This window comes from Lipophrys pholis, assembly GCF_963383615.2.
Source record: "Lipophrys pholis genome assembly, chromosome: 5".
Classification (NCBI taxonomy): Eukaryota; Metazoa; Chordata; class Actinopteri; order Blenniiformes; family Blenniidae; genus Lipophrys; species Lipophrys pholis.
In genome coordinates this window covers 13,252,624-13,272,738 of record NC_137628.1, presented here as the reverse complement: position 1 = coordinate 13,272,738, position 20,115 = coordinate 13,252,624, and the positions used below count along the sequence as shown (strand labels likewise).

Below are 20,115 nucleotides of genomic sequence, written 5' to 3'. Positions count from 1 at the left end.
CTTCTTTTGCCTTCTCTCTTCATCTTCCTCCTCCAGATTTCTTGTTAATTCTCTCCATCTTCCTCTTCCTTGGTTCCCTCCTGTCTGCTCTTCAACCTCCTCTCCAGTCGGTGTTTTGGTTTTTGTGACGTGCACCTTCTGCACCTTCTCCTCTTCACTGCCTCTTACTTTCGCTTGTCTGTTGGGATGCCCCTACTCCCCCTGCGCCTCATCTCTAGTTGACGCCAAGATAACGAAACAAGTCCAATTGCACCCATGCAACATTCTCTTTAGGGAAGAAGATGCTTTAACATCTTTTTAATACAAGTTTTTAATCTTCTAGTTTGCTGCCTGTTGCTACAAAGTCAGATTTTAGTGATTACAAGCCATTTGTTTTTGTTGTTTTTCGTTTCCTATCTTATAATGCAGAATATAGTGTTTAGGAACGTCCGCCATATTTAACATCTAACCCATCTGAATATACAATGGCATATTAGAACATTTGTTCAAAAAATACATTGTTGAAAATGAAATAGTGTTCATTATCCAGTTTTGTCTGTATTACACATATTCCTCTGACGAGGTTTTACTTTTTCTTCCCACACTTGCACACAAATATACACACTTCTCTCCTTGTCACATGATCAAAACTGGCTCATTTATTGGTTGAACCCCTATTAGGGCAAGTTACATTAATGATTGAATAAGTTCATGGTATTTTACGTAAAGTCTGTATAGACTTTTACGTTGAATCAATATCTGCATCATCACTAATGATCAAGCCGCTGCTTTCATGCTTACTACCATAGTTCTACTGCAGCAGAGACCTGCAGCCTGCCCCTCTGGAGCCACATATGGCTCTTTGGCTCTTTTGTAGTGGCTCCCTGAAGCTTTCTCTAAATTATAAAGAAACGTTTCATCCTATTTGTATTTTATTTACACACCAGAGTCATTTTCAATATTACTTTCATCTCTTCGATTAAAAAAAGGCTTTTTAAAAAAAACGAAAGGCACAATAACTAAAATGGTGAAAAAAATGCAAATATGACTAAACTTTCTAGTGTGTTTAATATGTTTGATATATATGATTATATTGGTACGTATGATATGTACGATAGCAATAGTAATAATGTGTTGGTGTGCAAATTTGCCTACTTATATGTGCATTTGTAGAACCGACAGGAACACCATCACCAAAAAGAAACATTAAAAAGAACCCTGAAAAAATAGGAATTCTGTCTGAACAACGTTAAATATGAATCTTTACTTTTGTACATTTAAGGACATGTCAAAATCACTTTATTCAAGGAGTTGAAGTCAAATTGATCATTTTACGTGATTACTTTTTCCACCTCTCCAAAGTGAAAAGAGAAAAAAATAACACTTCAAATGTTTAAAGCAATTTAGAACAGTTCAATCAAAATAAATTCTATGCGCATGCTCCAGTCAAAATTCAGGTAAAACTGATCAATATCAGGAATCGAGCATCGTGCTATAAGATTTTTGGTTTCAAATGAATTCCCAAAAACAAAGTTCAAGCAATCATAAATTTGTCCAAACTTCTGGAAATAATGCAAATTTAGCCTCGTCATGTATCAAGAATAAGAGTCAAGCCATTTGGCCAATTTTAATTACCATTTTCTTTATTGTTTGGGATTATATGTGTGTGTTTCCTCGATAACAGTTTCAAAAATCTCTTTAAATGAAGCTCCAATATGCCATCGTATTAATGTTCTGGATGCTCACTCATCCTGCCTGGACTAAACAAATGATTGCAGCAGCTAATTTATGCAATGTGGTGGTGCATAAATTGACACATCATACATTTCTAACTCGAAAGAATATCTTCATGACTTGACTCCATGCCCGTGGATGAGCCCAACGCCCTGCCGGGGTCCGCTCCCTCAGCAGACGGTGGTCACGCCCCCCCCTGTCATTGTGTTTTACAGACGGTAGAGATGAGGGAGATGGGGCGGGACGGGTACTCCGACACTGAGCCCTATCACCCAATGGATGGGCACGGGCGGACCCTCTCCATGCCCCGCCTCTCGGCAGACAACCAAGTGAGCACCTTCATCCCACTGTCAGCACCATCACCACCATCGTTCACCCTCCCATCACTTTACCTGTTAGCCGTGACCGGTTCTGAAGTGAATCCAAAAAAGTCCGCGGTTGCATCGTAAACGCTTGGGACCGAGAATGAAACGGAATTCTAATTCGCCAGATAGGCCAACTACCTGGACACCATTGATGTAGCAGTGCTTGTAATTTGACACCAGACTCAGCATCCCTTGTTGCTGTTCTACCAGGATGAGTGGTTCAAATTAGTCCAGTCAACTCAAGCACTGTCATCAAAGATGTGTTGGCATACATATCTATTTAACCGCTTTAATTTTTGTACAAATGAAAAACCCTTTTGACTTGAAGCCTCTCTTTATGCACTGTGCGTCATCAGTGCCTGTAATTTGACATCAGCCTCATCAGTTTCTAGCGACTACTACATCTCTTATGGGGGGAAAAAAACCAACCTAGTATTGTCATTATTTTAACAGTTAACTTTCCGACATAAAGAAGCATGAAAAGTTCCCTTCATGATTAAAAAATATGTCTGATTGCTTTTCTCAGTGTACAGAGGGAAAAAAAATGTTTTAGTTTGATATTTCATTTCTAAGCTGTCCTTGTAATTGAACACCAGCCTCATAATTTTGCTTGTTACCGCTGTGTTATGACGAGATAAATATTACGACCATATAAGGAAATTCACAACAAGCCGACATAGTATGGTAACTCTAAAATGAATAAACAAAGGTATTTTTGTTCCGTATTGAATTTCGGTGGTAATGTAACTTGGCTTTTAAAAACAGTTCTACCAGTATATTTAGTTTTGAGCTTGTTTAGATTGAACATATCAAACAAAAACATTCATATTTTTTACTACAACTTCTGCAGTTCCTCAAATGGAAACCGGTTTAAGATGCAACAGAACTAAGCGACTTCTGGAAATTCACTTCCCTCGGTCTGATTCCCCCATTTTGCCCCCCCCCCCCCCCTTTCCTCCCTCCTACTCCTCTAACACCCCCCACAACCCTCACTGAGTCACTTTCACCTCCCGCGAGCAGGATTCCAAAAATCCACTGGAGGTTGACTAAGTGGGTTAGATATGTATCCAGGTACATATCTAGGAAAACCCCTTCCCTCCCCCATCCCCTCCCCCATTTCCATCAAATCCTTGGTGTGTCTGTCCTGTGTAAACTGTGGCCAGAGTGAGCCTCGGTTACCCAAACCAGCAAGTGCCTAGATGTAAAGTGTTCCACATTCAAAGTGGAAGAAGTAGTTTTCTTCTGACTCGCGTGTGATCCAAGCAGGGTCCAGTGTGTCGCTGCTAACGCCAACTGAATGTGTGTGTATGTGCATGTGTGTGGAGAAAATGTACATATCATTATGTTTCTGAGAGCAAAGGGCAGATTTTAGTGAAGGTTACCGCCGTTCCTTGGATTTGCTTCATTTATTGTCAACGTACCCAACGAGCTGGATGCAACATCACGAGATGGAGATTCCAGACGTTTTCTTTTTTTGGGGAGTGAGTCAATGCAAATGTCTTAGACAAGAAAATAGAAATAACCTTCAGAATATCTCCATCCAGCAGCTTCTGCACTTCTTGACTACAAAACATTTGCTGAACTATGAGGACCCTTCAGAATTTACAACTCACTTTAACCGTTTGCCATCCATTGCAAAATTCCCACAATGTGTATGGTCTTCTGGCAATGATCATCCCAATCTCAAACGCCTGTCATGTAATCCCAATATTAGCCCCAGTTTTGCAGTTTTTTGCAGGATTCTCACAACATTTGTGTAGCAAACTCAAAGTACTCAATTAATTGTGAATTTGGGTGAAAGTTGTGCTAATTTGCATATTTGTTCATGTTTTCTTGCTCCACCTAGCCACCATTTGTCAAAGCTCAGTGAAAGAAGAGGTTAAGGCCTCATTTGGTTGTCAAATAAACCCATCGGGAAACATTTTCTAGAATATAGAGCAGACTGAGGAAACTACTTGTTACCGTAATTTCCGGACTATTAGCCGCTACTTTTTTCACCCGCTTGGAACCCTGCGGCTTTTATCATGATGCAGCTAATTTATGAATTTTTACGGGTTAGGGCATTCATGCCGCCAGATTCTACTTCCCCGTGTAGATACATGCTGTTTTGAGCCTCTGCTTCTCAAAATCTTGCCCTAAAAGTGATATTTCTGCTCTTCGTGACCTCGTGTTGTGCTGCTTTCCGTGGTCCAGAACTCCAGCAGCTGACGGTTGTGAGTGATGCCTTCAGGTGCATCAGGTAAAGCCGCCCTGCTGGACTCCGTGGCTGAGAAATCTTCGTCCTCAGAATCACAATCAGCAAATAACTGATAAAATACTTTATCAACAGAGATAAAACCCTCTGTGATTCTCTCTCTCTGTCTGTCTGTCTGTCTGGGGGCTTCTCCGCACCAGGTGGACATCCTGCAACACACACACACACACACACACACACACACACACACACACACACACACACACACACACACACACACACACACACATACACACACATACACACACACACACACAGAGCGCTGTGTGCAGGAATTTGCAGCACTATGAAAGATTTGCAGTGAAATTCCTTCCCTGTTACAGCGTGGACACCTGCGGCTTGTAGTCAAGTGTGTCCTATATATGTACCTTTTTTTTTTTTTTCTTTTGAAATTTTGCGGGTGCGGTTTTTATTCAAGTGCACTCAATAGTCTGGAAAATACGGTACTTGTTCGAAAGAAACCTGCTTTCAGATGTTGGTGAGAGTCGGTGTTTCCTCCAGCTGTTAGCTTTATTGTAATGTTTTGGTATATTTTGTAGGTTTCTAACTTTTGTAGAGGCAACATCTTAGAAAGCCACTGCTGTAGTAGATGAAGATACACAAAGACACACAAAGACTGGAAAATCCATCAATCCTACCCCAACTGTCCATCATACTGGGTGCCTCTTATGACACTGAATATAAAAGGAACCAAGATGATGGTTCCCCGACTTTTTAACAGAATCTGACAAAGATTGGAGTTTTGCACGATAACAATTGAGCGCACCAACACCGACGGCAACTGTGAAGCAAATCCAAGATGATCCGATCAGATAGTACTAATCGACTTCGGAATCAGATTTTCCAGAATCAGAAACGATTCCTCACTTTACAAGACAACAAGATCGAACAGAATGTAATTACCTCCTGGGACCAAACCCACTGAGTTGTATCCTTTAAGTGGGCACATTGTCAACAGCCGTCTCTCATTTCCTTCCTATTAACCTTGGAATCAGAGCACATCCTGGCATTTCCAGTGACATATGAAGCGTTACAAAATATTGTTCCCCAAAAAAGGAGAATTTGATTCAAATCTGTTCCCCTGGGTCACGGGAGGAGAAAACCTACACATTTCTTTACAATCCTATCAGCATTAAGACACATTTGCCTCTAATGACTGAGTCACTGTGAAGCCTCTGGCTGCAGTTACACACACTCAGACGCACATTCATGCACACCAGCATGGCCATACTCACAACATCTCACTGCATCCAGTCATGTTGCTCTCACTCTGGCGTGTTGTTTAAGAGAGTGTATAAGACGATTGCGGATGTGGAATATGACACGATTTTTGTCAGTTCCTTACGATGAAAATCATTCCATAATAACAGTTTGGGGGGTTTTTTTTCTTCTTTTTTTGGAGTGCAACATTGTGCATAAAGATGGCCGTCGTGTCTCCTGCAAGTGCAGAAAAGTGAAGCCAAAAACATTCTGGATGCTTCGTTATGTCTTGATCCGTTTAGCTTCCTGCTAATATAAACTTTGTGAGTCCAGATTTTACAAAGAAATGTGACACCTTCCAAAGCTGCAGTACGTTAGATCTAGGTAATATCACATCGGTGCATTAGGTGGCACCAGTGATTTACAGTTTTACCAGCTTTTGCTGCTTTACTAAATGGTCACACCGTCCGGCCTCTGTTTTGCTCACTTCAGTTCTGATAAATAAAGCTTAACACATAGACAGTGCATGTCAATGCAAAGAAACAATAAGCTTTTTTTCATACATTTTTGAGGTTTTAATTAAAAATGACATACTGTACCTTTAAGAGTGCACTGCCAATGTGCTTCAGCCACTAAAGCTGTTTAAATTTTGTATTTTTTGAAACGTTGTGCTTTACATAAGCTAACACCGCCTCATAATGGAGACAATAGAAGAACATCAAGCAGCCTTTTGTTGGTATTAACTCAACAATCGCCGGCTGATTTATTAACAGAGGACAGACTTCAACAAAGACTCTAGTTTTTGCACTAATAATATGATTAAGTAACAAATTGGGATTTTGTCCTTTGTTTAAAAAAAATGCCTTTCCAAAAGCTTCATCAGGATCTGGCATTTGAGTCACTGAGCGCTGACAGTGCAACAAAAGTTCCTCCACAAATGTCATTGTCACACCAAGATAGTCGAAAGCCAAGCACGACTTAATAAGTAAGAAATGGTGTACAAGTACAGATTCTATGCAGTGGTAAGTAGTTCTTTACCCAACTGAGCCAATCGCATGCAGCTCCTTCGCTCATGTTGGTAATTATAAACCAAAAAAAAAAAGATCAGAGAATTAAGCATGTCAAGTATTATTATCAAACTGCACAGTCAATTTGAATCCTACAACATGAAGCATGTTTGAGATGAGACGCTTTTTTAAGTTTTTATGTCCCATTCACAAGCATGAACATCAACTTATATACTGCAAACAGCCACCAGGGGGCAATCTCGATGTTTTGGCTTCATTATCCAGAGCTGCTAGGTCATTCAAGTCTTTGAAACAACCAGTTGTCAGGTAGAACGTCACTAATTGTCACATTTCAGCCGATTAAAGATGATTGTTAACACCTTACCTTCATGTACGTCTAGCAACGACAATTTGGCTCTGCTGCTATAATCAGACAGTAATTACTTTATTTATCATTACTGTGATGGGATGTAGAAAATGTTCTGTGTGTATCTGTGTGTGTATCTGTGTGTGTGTGTGTGTGTGTGTGTGTGTGTGTGTGTGTGTGTGTGTGTGTGTGTGTGTGTGTGTGTGTGTGTGTGTGTGTGTGTGTGTGTGTGTGTGTGTGTGTGTGTGTGTGTGTGTGTCTGTGCACTGTTACTTATTGTCGTTCTAACACTGCTCTGCCTTACAGAGAGCTCATGCTGTTTCGGTAAGTGTGCGTGTATGAGCGTGTGTGTGAGTCCATCGTATACTCTCTTTCCTCGCTGGCTGGCACACGCTGTTCGCTCTCATGCGTGCACACTGGCCGTCTTTATATTAACTGGGTTCTCCTTCTCTCTCCTCCCTTTCTTTTTACTTATTCACCTCCTCCCTTATACATTCTTCATCGCTTTCTTTCCTCGCCTCCTTTTATTAACCCTGCATTCCTTCAAAAATGCATCTTGAAATAATCTCACCATCCTCCCGCTCCCTTCTCCCGTTGCATATTCATGTCATGTTTTTCCCCCCATTCTCCCTATCAATGTATTTGTTTTTATCTCTTTCTCTGTTCTCTGTCCGGTCCTGGCGGCTATGCTACATCGGGTCTGTGTGTGTGTGTGTGTGTGTGTGTGTGTGTGTGTGTGTGTGTGTGTGTGTGTGTGTGTGTGTGTGTGTGTGTGTGTGTGTGTGTGTGTGTGTGTGTGTGTGTGTGTGTGTGTGTGTGTGTGTGTGTGTGTGTTACACTGCTCTGCTCTACGTATCATCTCTGTGTTTGCCTGCTCTGCAGCGGAGGAGACACAGGCCTCGTGGAAATAACCTCAGTGTATGTACCTCTCTCTCTCTCTCTCTGTATCTCCTGCTGTCCGTCTCCCCTCTCACCTCCTCCACACCTCTCTCTGTCTCGCTCTTGGCCAGTTTTCAAACTGGACCTGAACCATGCCGGAGTTTTGGTGGTGGTTTGTGCCCCCACCTGGATGTGCATGTGGGTGTAACTGAAACTTAAGTGTGCTTGCATTTTTTTCTTTCTCTTTTAATAGCAAGAAACTTGATTCAAGACTCGTTTCTTAAAAATAAATTCACGTGTTTAAAGTTTTCAGAAAATTTACCAGAAAACTACGTTTTGATCACAGGAATCACAAAAAAATAATTCCCTGGATCATGTTTTGACTTAATACACCATCTTGTGGCAGGAAGTGGTATTACAAGACGATGATAAAACGACAAGTTTAGCAACATAACAATGAACTAAACAGGCATCCGAACAAGAACCAATGTGGAGACAAAACAGATGGACTGGCTACAACACAAAGACAGACAGTACATCGTAAGGTCTTGGCCTTATTATTTTCTCATATTCTTTTGATTGCATCAAGGTTCTTTTAGTCATTTTGAATAGTTACACGACACTTGGCCAAATGGATTGTAGCTGACATTTTCTTCTTCCTCCACGTGAACTATTGAGATGATCTTTGAACGATATGATAGACATGAGACCTAAATAAACAGCAACACTTGTGTTGGTGCATTGAACCCCGCCCACCTGGCGCTCAAAGCTTTTAGACTCAACCGTGACCAAAAATGTCACTTTTCAGATCTGCTTTGATTATCTGTGCCAATCTCTCTCCTCTGTCTACTTTCTGCTAGTCTTTCTCTCTCTTCCCTCCCTCTGTTCCACTCACCCATGTTTGCTCATATCGAGGTCGCTCCGCTCTCCATTCTTTGTTCGCCGCCAAAGTTTCGCAAGATTGGGGCTTGTACGCAGCGTGTGTGTGCATTACGTGGGCGATGTGCAACCCAACAGCGAGCCACTGGAAGCATGTGGACCGCCCTGATATGTGGCTGTTGGCCCGTGCCGGGGGTTTGGAGAATTGCCGGCATGTCGTTAGTCGTGCATGACGTGGCAGAGTCCCAGAGCGCGGGGAGGGGTGGGGGTGGGGGGGGGTTTACTGGGAGGAAGCCGTGTGGCTCTTGTCCAAGTCATTCAGTTGCTTGACCGTGGGAGTGAATGTTGGACACCATCAGAGTGCGGTGCTCGTGAAGTGTCTTTGTCACGTTCAGTTCTGTCTGTGTGAATCTGATTGTTGCGATTGTTTTACACCTAAAAATCAGTTTGGTCAATGATGCTTTTTTTTTTTTTTGTAGTTGTTGATTTAAGACTTTTTACTCACAAGGAAAACATGCATTAAAAAAGTAAATGAAAAGCCAACGTAAATGGTCTTACTAAAGTTGGGTCACCAGAAGTGCCACAAAAGCAGCCCCAGCATTGATTTTCTAAATCTCTGTAACCCCACAGGAGAGATTGAATCGATTTGTGAGGAAATATTTCTCGAATGACCGATCGACACAGGGTTTAGGTCCCGGCTGGAGTTTAATCCATCAGTGGAAGGAAGATGCTCTATAATCTAGACATTACCACTAACGTCATCTCGAAGCAGCATCACCAAAACCGCTAAGATAAACAAACAATTTGCAGAACGCTCCTCTTGGTAAATGTTTATGTGATGCTGCGGAGGCATCGCAGACGACAGTCGGTGAAGTCAGACCTTCATGTCTCTTCAAGTCAGACATGATTCATGTTGGACGTGGTTTGTTCGGAGCTTTGTTTATCAAATGGTAACGCTACAAACAACAGCTTTAGCTCATGCTAAAGCTAAAAGTGTGGTCATGAGCAAGATAGGGATACAGAATTCACTGAAAAGTTTAACTGAATGGCCAATAACAGATATTCCGATGCTGAGGTTGATAGTCTTTAATGTATCATTTTCCATTAATAGTTAGAACTAAAACGGAACTATCTTCTTTGTGATGAGCAGTTTATGGCCTCCAAACTCTGAGTAACATCCTCTTCTCTGTGATTATTTTATCATTGACACTTCTAACATTTGCAGACGTGTCCTTTTAATGCAGGGACTTTGTAGCCGTTAAGACTTGTTATTTCTGAAGTCACTCATTTGGTTTGACGTAAACTGTTTGTATAAAACGTGCTGCTGATGTTGTGACACAATCCTCAGTCGTTCCTTCAGTCACTCAGCACCAATTGAAATGACACTGATCAGACTCCAGTTGTCTGAATATTGTCTGACTGATGTCAAGGCTGTTTTTAATTTAAAATTTGTCTAAGAACTCTGCACTATAAAATGTTATTGTACACAGAACAGAAGGTAGTTTCAAACCGAATATACAGGAAACGTGACATTCTAAAGTGTGTTTGTGTGTGCTTATAAGCCCATTAAGTGTATGAATCTGTCTGGCACCGTGAGCTACCAGGAGGATCTGCATGGCTTGTGCCAGAAATCATTGAGACTGCTGTCTGTCTGCAGCGACGGTTCGCTCACGACGATGAATCCTCCTGTGTGTGTGTGTGTGTGTCCTTGTCCGGCCTGCCGCTCGCAGACTGACGTGCGACTGATCGTGTCGGAGTGACGTGGGGCTTTGTCGGCGTCCGTAGTGTCAGCAGGCTCGTGTCCTGGCCAGAGAAGGCTGACGGTGAACCCAGCAGGAAAAAAAACCCAAACAAACACTGGTTTCAGGAAAAATTGGTGTAATAAAGCTTTAGAGTGATAGAGCTACCATTCCTTTAAAGTCATGTACACTTATGTGCAAAATTCCCTTTAAAACTGTTTGTTTTCCTGCATTAAACACTTTGAATTCTGCCCCACCTGAACATAATTTCCCCCATTAATATTATTTGAGGATCTTTTTAAATTCCTTTGTTTGTCTTGAAGGGTACCTTCAACGTTTGAGGTTTTATTGCGATATTTGACTTCTTTACCTCGATCTAACTTATTAGATATATTATATATATATAGCTGTTAATAGATTTTAAAGCAACAATGCGATTTTGTTTAAATTGTCAGTGGATTTTCTTGTTTGTAATCTCAAACCCAAAACTGAATACAAAATGTAAAAGATCCTTTTCCCCTTTACTAATAGGCACCGTTTCAATGAGGAGCAAATGTTTGATTCAACTCAATTAATTTGGTACATGCCTGTAGATATGATAGCCACGCTTGCTTGGTAATCCAAAAGAAATGACCGTGCATAATTCCCCTCTCTATTGCTGGACCCTAATCGTCACCCGAGAGCACCTTAACACATTTTTAAAACTTTCGCCCAACCAATTTTTTTCAACAATAATACAATGAAATCAACAGCATACTGTGATTTTCCTGTTGGGTTGTCACTGAGCTTCTGATCAGCCTCTTCACTTATGAAAGGAAGCTTTGTGTTATCCACGTGGTGCCTGTATTTCATTTACATCACGTATAAAAACTGTTCATCACTGTTCATGTATTTTCAGCACTTTTAAAAATGTCAATCAGACATGAGCAGCTTTGTAGCAGTCCAATACAAACAAAATGGATCATTCTTACCCAGACAGTGCTGAATCTCTGACACATTAATGAAGGTTTCACAAGGTTACCTGATTATGATCAATTGCTTTAAAACAAGTTGGAGATTCATAACAAATATTACGTTTTTGGCTTTCGACGTACCGACTATCTTTGGCTCAGTGGTTTCAATCTGATTATGATGTGAATGAAATATTACCACAAGGAAGAGTCCACCAGGCTCTTCTGCCTTGTGCATGTATGTGAGGCATGGTTTTTACAGCCCTCCTCCATGCTTGTTCTCTGTCCCTCGGCCCATTTCTTCTACTCTCCGTCAGTTTCCTGTCGTTTATATCTCTGTCCGTCCTCCTGCTCGTTTATTCGTACAAGCACAAGCTTTTGCATATAGAGCAGTTAAAGAGCTAGGCCAAAACCATTACAAGTAAGTAGGCATCAGCTTTTAGGTCAGAGGATTTGAGGTCAAAACACAGCCAACGATGAGACTGCCTCATGTTGCTCCTGTCAGATTCAGGAGTGACATAAATGAACACTCAATCAGGAGCAGCTTCATAGTTTCCAATGCTCAGTAAAAGTCAGTGAAGCGTCGTTTCCAGCCGAGAATCGTTAATCACAATGAGTTGATTCTCACTCCTTTTCCCCTCTTTTTCTCCTCCTTCCCCCACTGTTGTTTATCTCTTTCTCTTCATGCCTTCACCTCACCCTTTCCCCATCCGCCCTGCTGCCAAACCCAACCGGTGTCCGAGCAGACCATCACCGACACCAGTCCGATGCGCCGCTCCACCTCCAGCCTAGTCCATGGACGCACGGGCCGGGGTGTTCGGCTCGACGACTACTCGCTGGAGAGGGTGGTGTCCGAGGAGGGCCGGCACGGGGGAGGGCGGAGGCACCGGGACAGGAGCCACCGCACCTCCCAGCGCTCCCTGACCAGATACACTGACGCAGACACGGGTGAGTCACTCGTAGTGGGCGAACCTTCCGGTGGGCCACATGTAGCCATCACCTCCTTAGTTTGCAGCGCACAAGCCAATTGCAAAAAAGTTCATAAACAGAAATTAACAGGAGGATAGTCATTGTAGGTACATTTCAACCTGATGACAAATCACATTCTTCAGTATTACTGGCTGTATATTAAGGTAACAATCTAATACAGGGGTGCCAAACACATTTCAGTTCAGCAGCCAAACACAGTTCAATTTCAACTTGACTGGGCCGGAATGGTAAAGTCGTGTCGTAATAACTCTTGAATTTAAACTTTAATGTTTTTCAAAACAATTACTTTCGACAGAAACAATTACAATGAAAATTCCTACAATCGCAAAGTAAAGCCAACTTTAATGTTGCCGTCTGGTGCAAAATACATTAAAAAAATTGTCCTATAGATATTGCATTATACATGTTTATAGAAACTCATCCTGGCAGCATGGCTTAGAGGCTAATGCCAGTTTTCTAGCTTTCATGGCGGCATCACTGAAATTAAATGGGAAATGAGCAAAGCTAAAATTGCTTAGAAATAAAAGTGAATGGCTAAAATGGTTAAAGCATCTCAGAATGGAAACAAAAACAGCTGAAACTGTTAAAATAGCAAACACAGCTATAACGGCTGAAGAATATTATAAACAAATAAAATGGCTGAAATGATCTTTAAAGTCAGGCAAAAGTCAGCAAAAATGGCCAAACGTTGCGTAGAAATAGTTAAGCGAGGATAAAACAGCCAAAATGGTTGAAAATGGTTAAAAATGGTTTCAAATGGTAAGAAATGGCTAAAAAAATTGCTAATCCAGCTTTAAATGATGTTAGAAAAACCTAAAATTGCAATAAAACAACACAATTCTTAAGGTGTGGTCTTTAAATTTCTTAAAAAATTATACTTGTTCCAGTTTGTTTATTGGAAAGAAAAAAAGAAAAGAAACGAAAAATTACAAAGAAAGAAAAAAGCAACATAAATCACAATTTTAATAATAATGCATAGGTTTTATATAGCGCTGTTCAGGACGCTCAAAGACACTTTACATTGCTTTATTCATTCACTCCATACTCGATGGTGGTAAACTTCATATGTAACCTCAGCTGCTCTGGGGCAGACTGATGGAAGCAAGGCTGCCATTCTGCACCATCGGCCCATCTGACCACCACCAACCACTCACTCTCACACTGCATTCACCCAGGCAGTTTGGGGTTCAGTGTCTTGCCCAAGGATACTTCGGCACGTAGGCAGGCAGAGATGGAACTCGAACCTGCAACCTTCCGATTGGGAGACGACCGCTCATTGTGGTGTAGTGGCTCCAGGCTATTTTTTGTTTGGTGGATCTTTTGTTTCTAACTTTTGGTCTAGAGTACTCTAATAGCAGTTGAGTACTGATCTTCATACTCAATAAACATTGTTATGGGAGTCGAGCCTCGGCACCAAGTAGTCCCTGAAAGGAACATCGAACGCGCAGATCGGCCACTTCACTTGTATCTGTGAGTGCAAATTGCCTGCTTCAGCTGTAAAACTAATCCAACAAAGCCAGCAGAGAGAAACTCTCATACCTTTTTATAATTGAGAGCTCTCTCTCATCTGATGGAGCATTCCCTCCTCTGCGACAAGGTTGATGGGTTTTGATTTTAATGTGGCACCGTTTTTGAATTTTTTTTTTATTATTGTTGACTTGTATTTGATATGATGCTGGATGGTACAGTGGTTGGTTTACTGAGTCCTGTGTGCACATGTAAACTGACTCATGTCCTTGCTAGGCCTGGGCACAGACCTCAGCACCACCACGCAGTCGGGCGACCTCCCACCGAAGGAGCGCGAGCGTGACCGCGGCCGCACCAAGGACCGCCGTCACCACCACCATCACCACCACCACCACAGCTCCATGGATAAAGAGCGCTACGGCCCCGACCGCCACGACTACTCCCATAGGCATCCCCACGACCGCCACTGGTCGCGGTCACCCAGCGAGGGGCCTGATGGGCGGGGCCACAGACAGGTGGGCTCATAGGACACCAAGCTTATGTCAAGATATCGTGGGCAAAGATTTCTGTTATGGACCTTTGCTGCATTTTATGTTTCCCCTTTCCGTGCTCCGTTTACACAACAGCTTTCCAAGTGAATACAAATCATTGTGGCATTTTTGTTTGAGAAATATTTTTCATTTACACCGCAATATTTGCAAAGCATAACTGTCTCAGAATTGCTGAGAACGATGTAGTTAACATGCCAGGCCACAAGTTGAAAAGGCAAGTTTTTTTTCAAAATGCTCCGACTTGTCACTGTGGAAACGAGGGAAAATGCTATTTTTTCAAAACGTCTGACTCCGTCTCCATGGAAACATGGGAAAACATAACTTTCCTGAAACGCCCCGACTGCTCATGCACACTGCGGCTGTACATAATAGTTCTTCTGCATATCCGTGAGAAGATGGACAATAACACTCCCAGTTCCTATTCTGTTGGGACTTGGTAGTTTTATAGTTGACAGTGACCGTAATAACAATCCAACTTCATTGACTGGCCATACGAATTTTGCTGTACTCGCCATTTTTAATGTTTATAGCATATAGTTCTCCACATACATGTGACTGTGGTTTCATTACAAATAGAACCAACAGCATCAACTTGTGGCCACGCATCGTGTCTGTGGAAATAAACATCATTTTCAAAATGTTGCCATGCAAACAAGAAACTTTTCCAAAACGATGCATTTTCACTTAAAACGTTGTTGTGTAAACGTTAAGGTTTTGTTTTTAGTTTTTTTTGGGGGTGAGGCGGGGGGGTTATGGCCAAAATGGCCTTTTGGTTCATAAAAGTTTGCAGACCCCTGGATTATTCTGGCTTGGAATGAAACATGAAAACACAAAAACCCGATTTAAAAGAAACCGTTAAAGCTGCAAGACTTTTGGACACACTTTGGTACCTGGACCTGGTATTCATTCATAGTGTGTTTTTACCACAATATGCTTCAAAATCAGATGACTTGGGTTTGTAGATTTACATATGCTATAAATTATCCATTTTTCTCAACCTCTTTTTTTTTGACTCCTTACCAGCATTTGTCTAGTAAGAGTTCACATAAGTCTAGTGCAATGCTCCTACTTATGGATCTCAATCTCTCTTTTTTGTGTTATGCTTTTTTCTTTGTCACTGTTTCTCTCTCTGTCCATTTTTCTTCGACGCGACTTGTGGCTTCTTGATGTCAATTTTTTGCTTCATCACTATGTTTTTCAAATGATTTTCTATGGTGTCTGTCTGTCTATCTATCTATCTATCTATCTATCTATCTATCTATCTATCTATCTATCTATCTATCTATCTATCTATCTATCTATCTATCTATCTATCTATCTATCTATCTATCTATCTATCTATCTATCTATCTATCTATCTATCTATCTATCTATCTATCTATCTATCTATCTATCTATCTATCTATCTACGTATCTATCTATCTATCTATCTATATCTATCTCACCACCGTTCTGTTCTACTTTGGTCTCTGTTGTTGTTGTTATTGTTGTTGTTGTGGTGGTGGTGCGTTTTGATTTTCCTTGTTTACATTTTGCTGTAGGGCAGTAGTTCGGTGAGCGGTAGCCCGGTCCCCTCCACTTCGGGGACCAGCACTCCACGGAGAGGCCGTCGCCAGCTGCCTCAAACCCCCGCCGTCCCCCGTCCGCACGTCACCTACTCCCCCGCGGTCCGCAAGCCCGGCTATGGCCCGCCAGGCCCGGGGCGCTTGCGCTCGCCGTCCCCCCGACACTTCTCCCCGCCGGACCACGACCGAGGCTACCACCACCGGCCCCCGTCACGCCACGCGTCCCCCCATCACGGAGGCTCCTCGTCCCGGCATGGGTCGCCACGCTCCCCCAGGCACCAGTCCCCACGCTCGCCCCTCCACGGCTCGCCTCGATCCCCTCATCGGGGCCGCTGGAGCGGGCCGCCGCCCGGGGACAGCCTTGAGGGCGACGGCCCCTTCTACGAGAGAGATTACGAGTACGAGCGGCACCACGAGCCTCCTGCTTACGAGCAGAGCCTTTCCCACGGCAACCCACACCCACATGGAGGAAACCCCCACCCACACCCGCGCTCACCTAGGACTGCCCGCCACGGGCCCCCTCCGCCCCCACACCCGCATCCACGTAGGGTACCCAATGGCTACCGCTCATCCTCACCGTCCCCACATCGACGGGGACCACCGGGGGTGCCTCCGCACCCGCACCACAGGCCCCCCCACGCTAGAGGGCCCCGCAAGGGCCTGCATGAACCTTATAGCGAGACGGATGAGGATGACTGGTGCTAGCGATGGCAGTGAGCAAAGGGATACCGGCAGGAGAGAAGAAGAACAGCAGCCTCCAGCGCTTTGGCCTTGGACGTGTAGATTTTAAGTAGTGAAAATGAAAGGGTTGGACACCCTCTAAACACTCTACCCTCATCCTGCAGACTCTGATTATGAGGAGGTTGTAGGGGAGTGTGCTGCAAACCGCTTTTTTTACACAGTTTGTGTAAGACTCGAATCAATAAAGCAGCAGCACGTGAATGAAATGCAAAACAGACAGCTGGCAAAGATAGGCCAAGGCATGGGCACCTCTGACTCTCTCAGTCTCAGAAATACACCCAGACAGCAGCAGGAGGACGCGGCAGACGCCACGACAGGAGAACAAGAGAGGGGCGTTACCAGGCCGAGAAAGCACTTCTCCCAGACTGACGCCCGATTACTTCGATTTGCCAGACCTCTGCTACGTGTTGCGGGTCAGACTACTATTGAACAAGCCTGAAAAATATGAGCTGGAACGCAGAGTCCACCGCTTTGACTCTGCTCCGGGACAGATATGTTTCAAGAAAAATACATTAATAGAAAGTCAGGACCCCCCTAAACCCTTACATGCCAAGCTATGCCTCCAGAAAATCAAACTTGAACAATGAAGAACACAATGAAACTTTACATAGAAAAGAAAAAAAAGGGAGAAAAACCACTTTATCTTTAATCTTTTTCCTTTCCAAGGGACAGAACCAGGAAGCTCCGCCTATACTGCAAAAACCAGCCAATCCCAGCATTGGCTGATATTTGATGAGTTTTATCATCTCTGTTTACTGTTAAAGACTCACTTTAATGCTGATGGGACTGCTGTGACATCACTTCCTGTCCAGCCGGTGGTGGGTGGCGGTAGCAGAGCGAGCAAGGGGAAGGGTTGAGGCAACAGTGTGGGCTCGCTTCCCGTTTCCGAGTGCGCCGAGAGGGGGTGGGCTCAGGTAGCTCGAGAAGGGAGTCGGACACTTTTGTCGAGCCGCTTTCCTCTTCTGTCACTCGACCACCACCCCGACACGCGGTGTAAAAGGATGACCCCGACAAGAAATGATATCACACAGCTGAAGGCGGCGGAGGAGAGGAAAGGAGGGATGGGAAAAAAAAGACTAATTTCTTCAATATTTCTTCTATCGATTACTTCTCCTTCTTGTTCTTCTTCGGACATTGGAGCTTGGTTCTTCTGTTGCATTCGCTCAGCCTCCTTTGACCTTTTTCGGAGTCCAAAAATTGATGGAAACCTGCATGACTGATTAAATACATACTTGAGAGGAAATCTTAACTGGTGTGGGAGGGACCTGGGGGCTTTATAGGAAACTTTGCATTTAGGTTTTACTAAAGAAGTTCTCCTCTGTCACACTCGCTCTCTCTCTCAACATCTCAAAAGTTTTTTTTTCGGGGTTTCTGCTGAACGCGAAACGGGCTTTGACAGTCCGCTGTGTTATTTGCCTCTTTTCTTTTGGGCCAAAGCTCTGTTGAACGACGTAACGTCGTGGAATCACGTGAAAGTTTCCTCCAGTGCTTGAGAGACGTGAGGGAGAGAGAGTGGAAAGAGGCCAACTTCTACCACACTTCGTTTATAATTGTTAAAGATGACAGTCTTATAAATAATGAAACCAATGTCCATGCAAAATGATGGTGACAATGATAATACTGGTGAAGATTGATTGATTGATTGATTGATTGATTGATTGATTGATTGATTGATTGATTGATTGATTGATTGATTGATTGATTGATTGATTGATTGATTGATTGATTGATTGATTGATTGATTGATTGAACTGAACTGTTGCTATAGATTTGTTGTTATTGTTATTTGGAGTTCAAGTATGCTATGTCCATCTTGGGTACATTTGTTCTGTTTTTTAATCCCCCCCCATACAATGACGTTTACTGGGTTCCTGATGCCTTCCTGCAACGTTTCGGTGCAAATGACGGCTTGGGAACATTTCACTTAGCAGCATTGCGTGTTGTAACGCAAATCTTACGATACGGATTTCTCTCCAGGGCGGCAGAAGCGGTGGTCAGGGGAGATCTCAATGTTTGACCTGCAATTATTCAAATGGGGTCAGTGCTTAAGCCAACCAAAACATCAATACTTCACGGTCAAAGTGGGGGGGGGGGGGGGGGGGGGGTGTGTAACACATTATTTTGGGAAGGGGTTGTATGACTTTCACACTGAGGAGCTTTCAAAGATGTCTGTTGTTGAATTCTCTCACTTGCAGCCAAAAAAAGAAAAGAACTTCAATGAATCTCAAGCTTCTCCCTCAGTTTGGCTCTGCAGTTTTGTGGTGAGATCAGTTGCCGGCCAAGACAGCACAGTATTGGTGGTACAGTGTTGGTGTTGTTCAGTATTCCATGATGTTATTCTCTTTTCGGCCACCAGGGGGTGGTTATCGGCATACATTACCCGACCTGCCTTCCCTACCCTCTACAGGACAGCCTCTGGGCCGCATACTAGTTTTTAAACTGGAGCGAAACCGCCGCTTGTGTCTTTCTCTACTAACCATGAGAGGAATACGAGATCAAGACCTGATCCTAGTCAGGAGATGCGGATGTAGCCTGAGAGATGCCATATCTGTCCGTCAGTCTGTCCTTTTGTCTGCCTGTCTGTGCCAATGCTGACCTGCCCACCAAACACACAACCCTTAAATCCCAATCCCTACCTTCAGCCATCATCCTGAACCCCCAACCCCCTTCTCTCAGGTCTGGAAAACCAGAGAACATTCGCCAAAACCACCCAAAAACCCCAAGTCACTTGAGGTTGTAGCAAAGCTGAAACATTCTTCAGCCATAACCCACTTCAGTATCCATCCTCCTCTTTGTCGTCATGTATTTGCAATCTGCTTACCTCTCCGTCTCTTCCTTCAGCCTACCAGAAAGTGATATTGAAGATAAAGAATACTTTACAGCACAGAAACTCTTAGGACTAATACTTATCCTTATTTCTATGAAGGGCAACAAATATTGAATATTCACTAACTCTAGGACAGAATGATAAAACTATAGAAAATTATAGATTATTACCTACGGATAAATATAGATATACTATAGTAGACATAGCTATAGATTAAGTATGAATACAGATGCAGATGTTTATTTTGCGTGTCGATCACGCTCATGACACAGTCAAGAACTGAGCAACTCTCAAAACCGTTTTCTCAGCAGCAGTTTGAAGCCAGAAAACAAAGCCGCAGTCCACGCGTTGTGGCTCTATGCAGACCTCATGAGCATCTTCATGATATTATTTAAGAGGTGAAATCTCAAGCGCTGCAGTCTGGTAACTCACGAAATGAGAGCAGACGGATCCGAGGATAAGTCCGTAACCTCTTCTTGCACACGTCACAGCAAGATCCCCAGCCCATCCCCTCTATCCCCTCCAGAGAGCAGGTGCCTCCGGGCCTAGCAGTAGTCCAGGATAGTTGAAAGAAGATGGGGATGCAGGGGAGCGTTGTTTTGTTTTGTTTTTTTGCTGATA

The 20,115-nt window shown here is 43.2% G+C and overlaps 1 protein-coding gene across 1 annotated transcript in view; it reads left to right on the top strand.

Moving 5' to 3' along the window:
- cacna1ab (calcium channel, voltage-dependent, P/Q type, alpha 1A subunit, b) overlaps nucleotides 1-17,268 on the top strand; it is a 107,428-nt gene extending 90,160 nt beyond the window's left edge. Inside the window, exons 43-48 of the mRNA XM_080464247.1 lie at nucleotides 1,929-2,042; nucleotides 7,213-7,230; nucleotides 7,789-7,824; nucleotides 12,100-12,301; nucleotides 14,072-14,325; nucleotides 15,903-17,268. Of these exons, the coding sequence (XP_080320373.1) occupies nucleotides 1,929-2,042; nucleotides 7,213-7,230; nucleotides 7,789-7,824; nucleotides 12,100-12,301; nucleotides 14,072-14,325; nucleotides 15,903-16,631 (1,353 nt within the window). The 3' untranslated portion in view covers nucleotides 16,632-17,268. The remainder of the gene's footprint in view (nucleotides 1-1,928; nucleotides 2,043-7,212; nucleotides 7,231-7,788; nucleotides 7,825-12,099; nucleotides 12,302-14,071; nucleotides 14,326-15,902) is intronic.
- The last annotated feature ends 2,847 nt before the right edge of the window (nucleotides 17,269-20,115 follow it).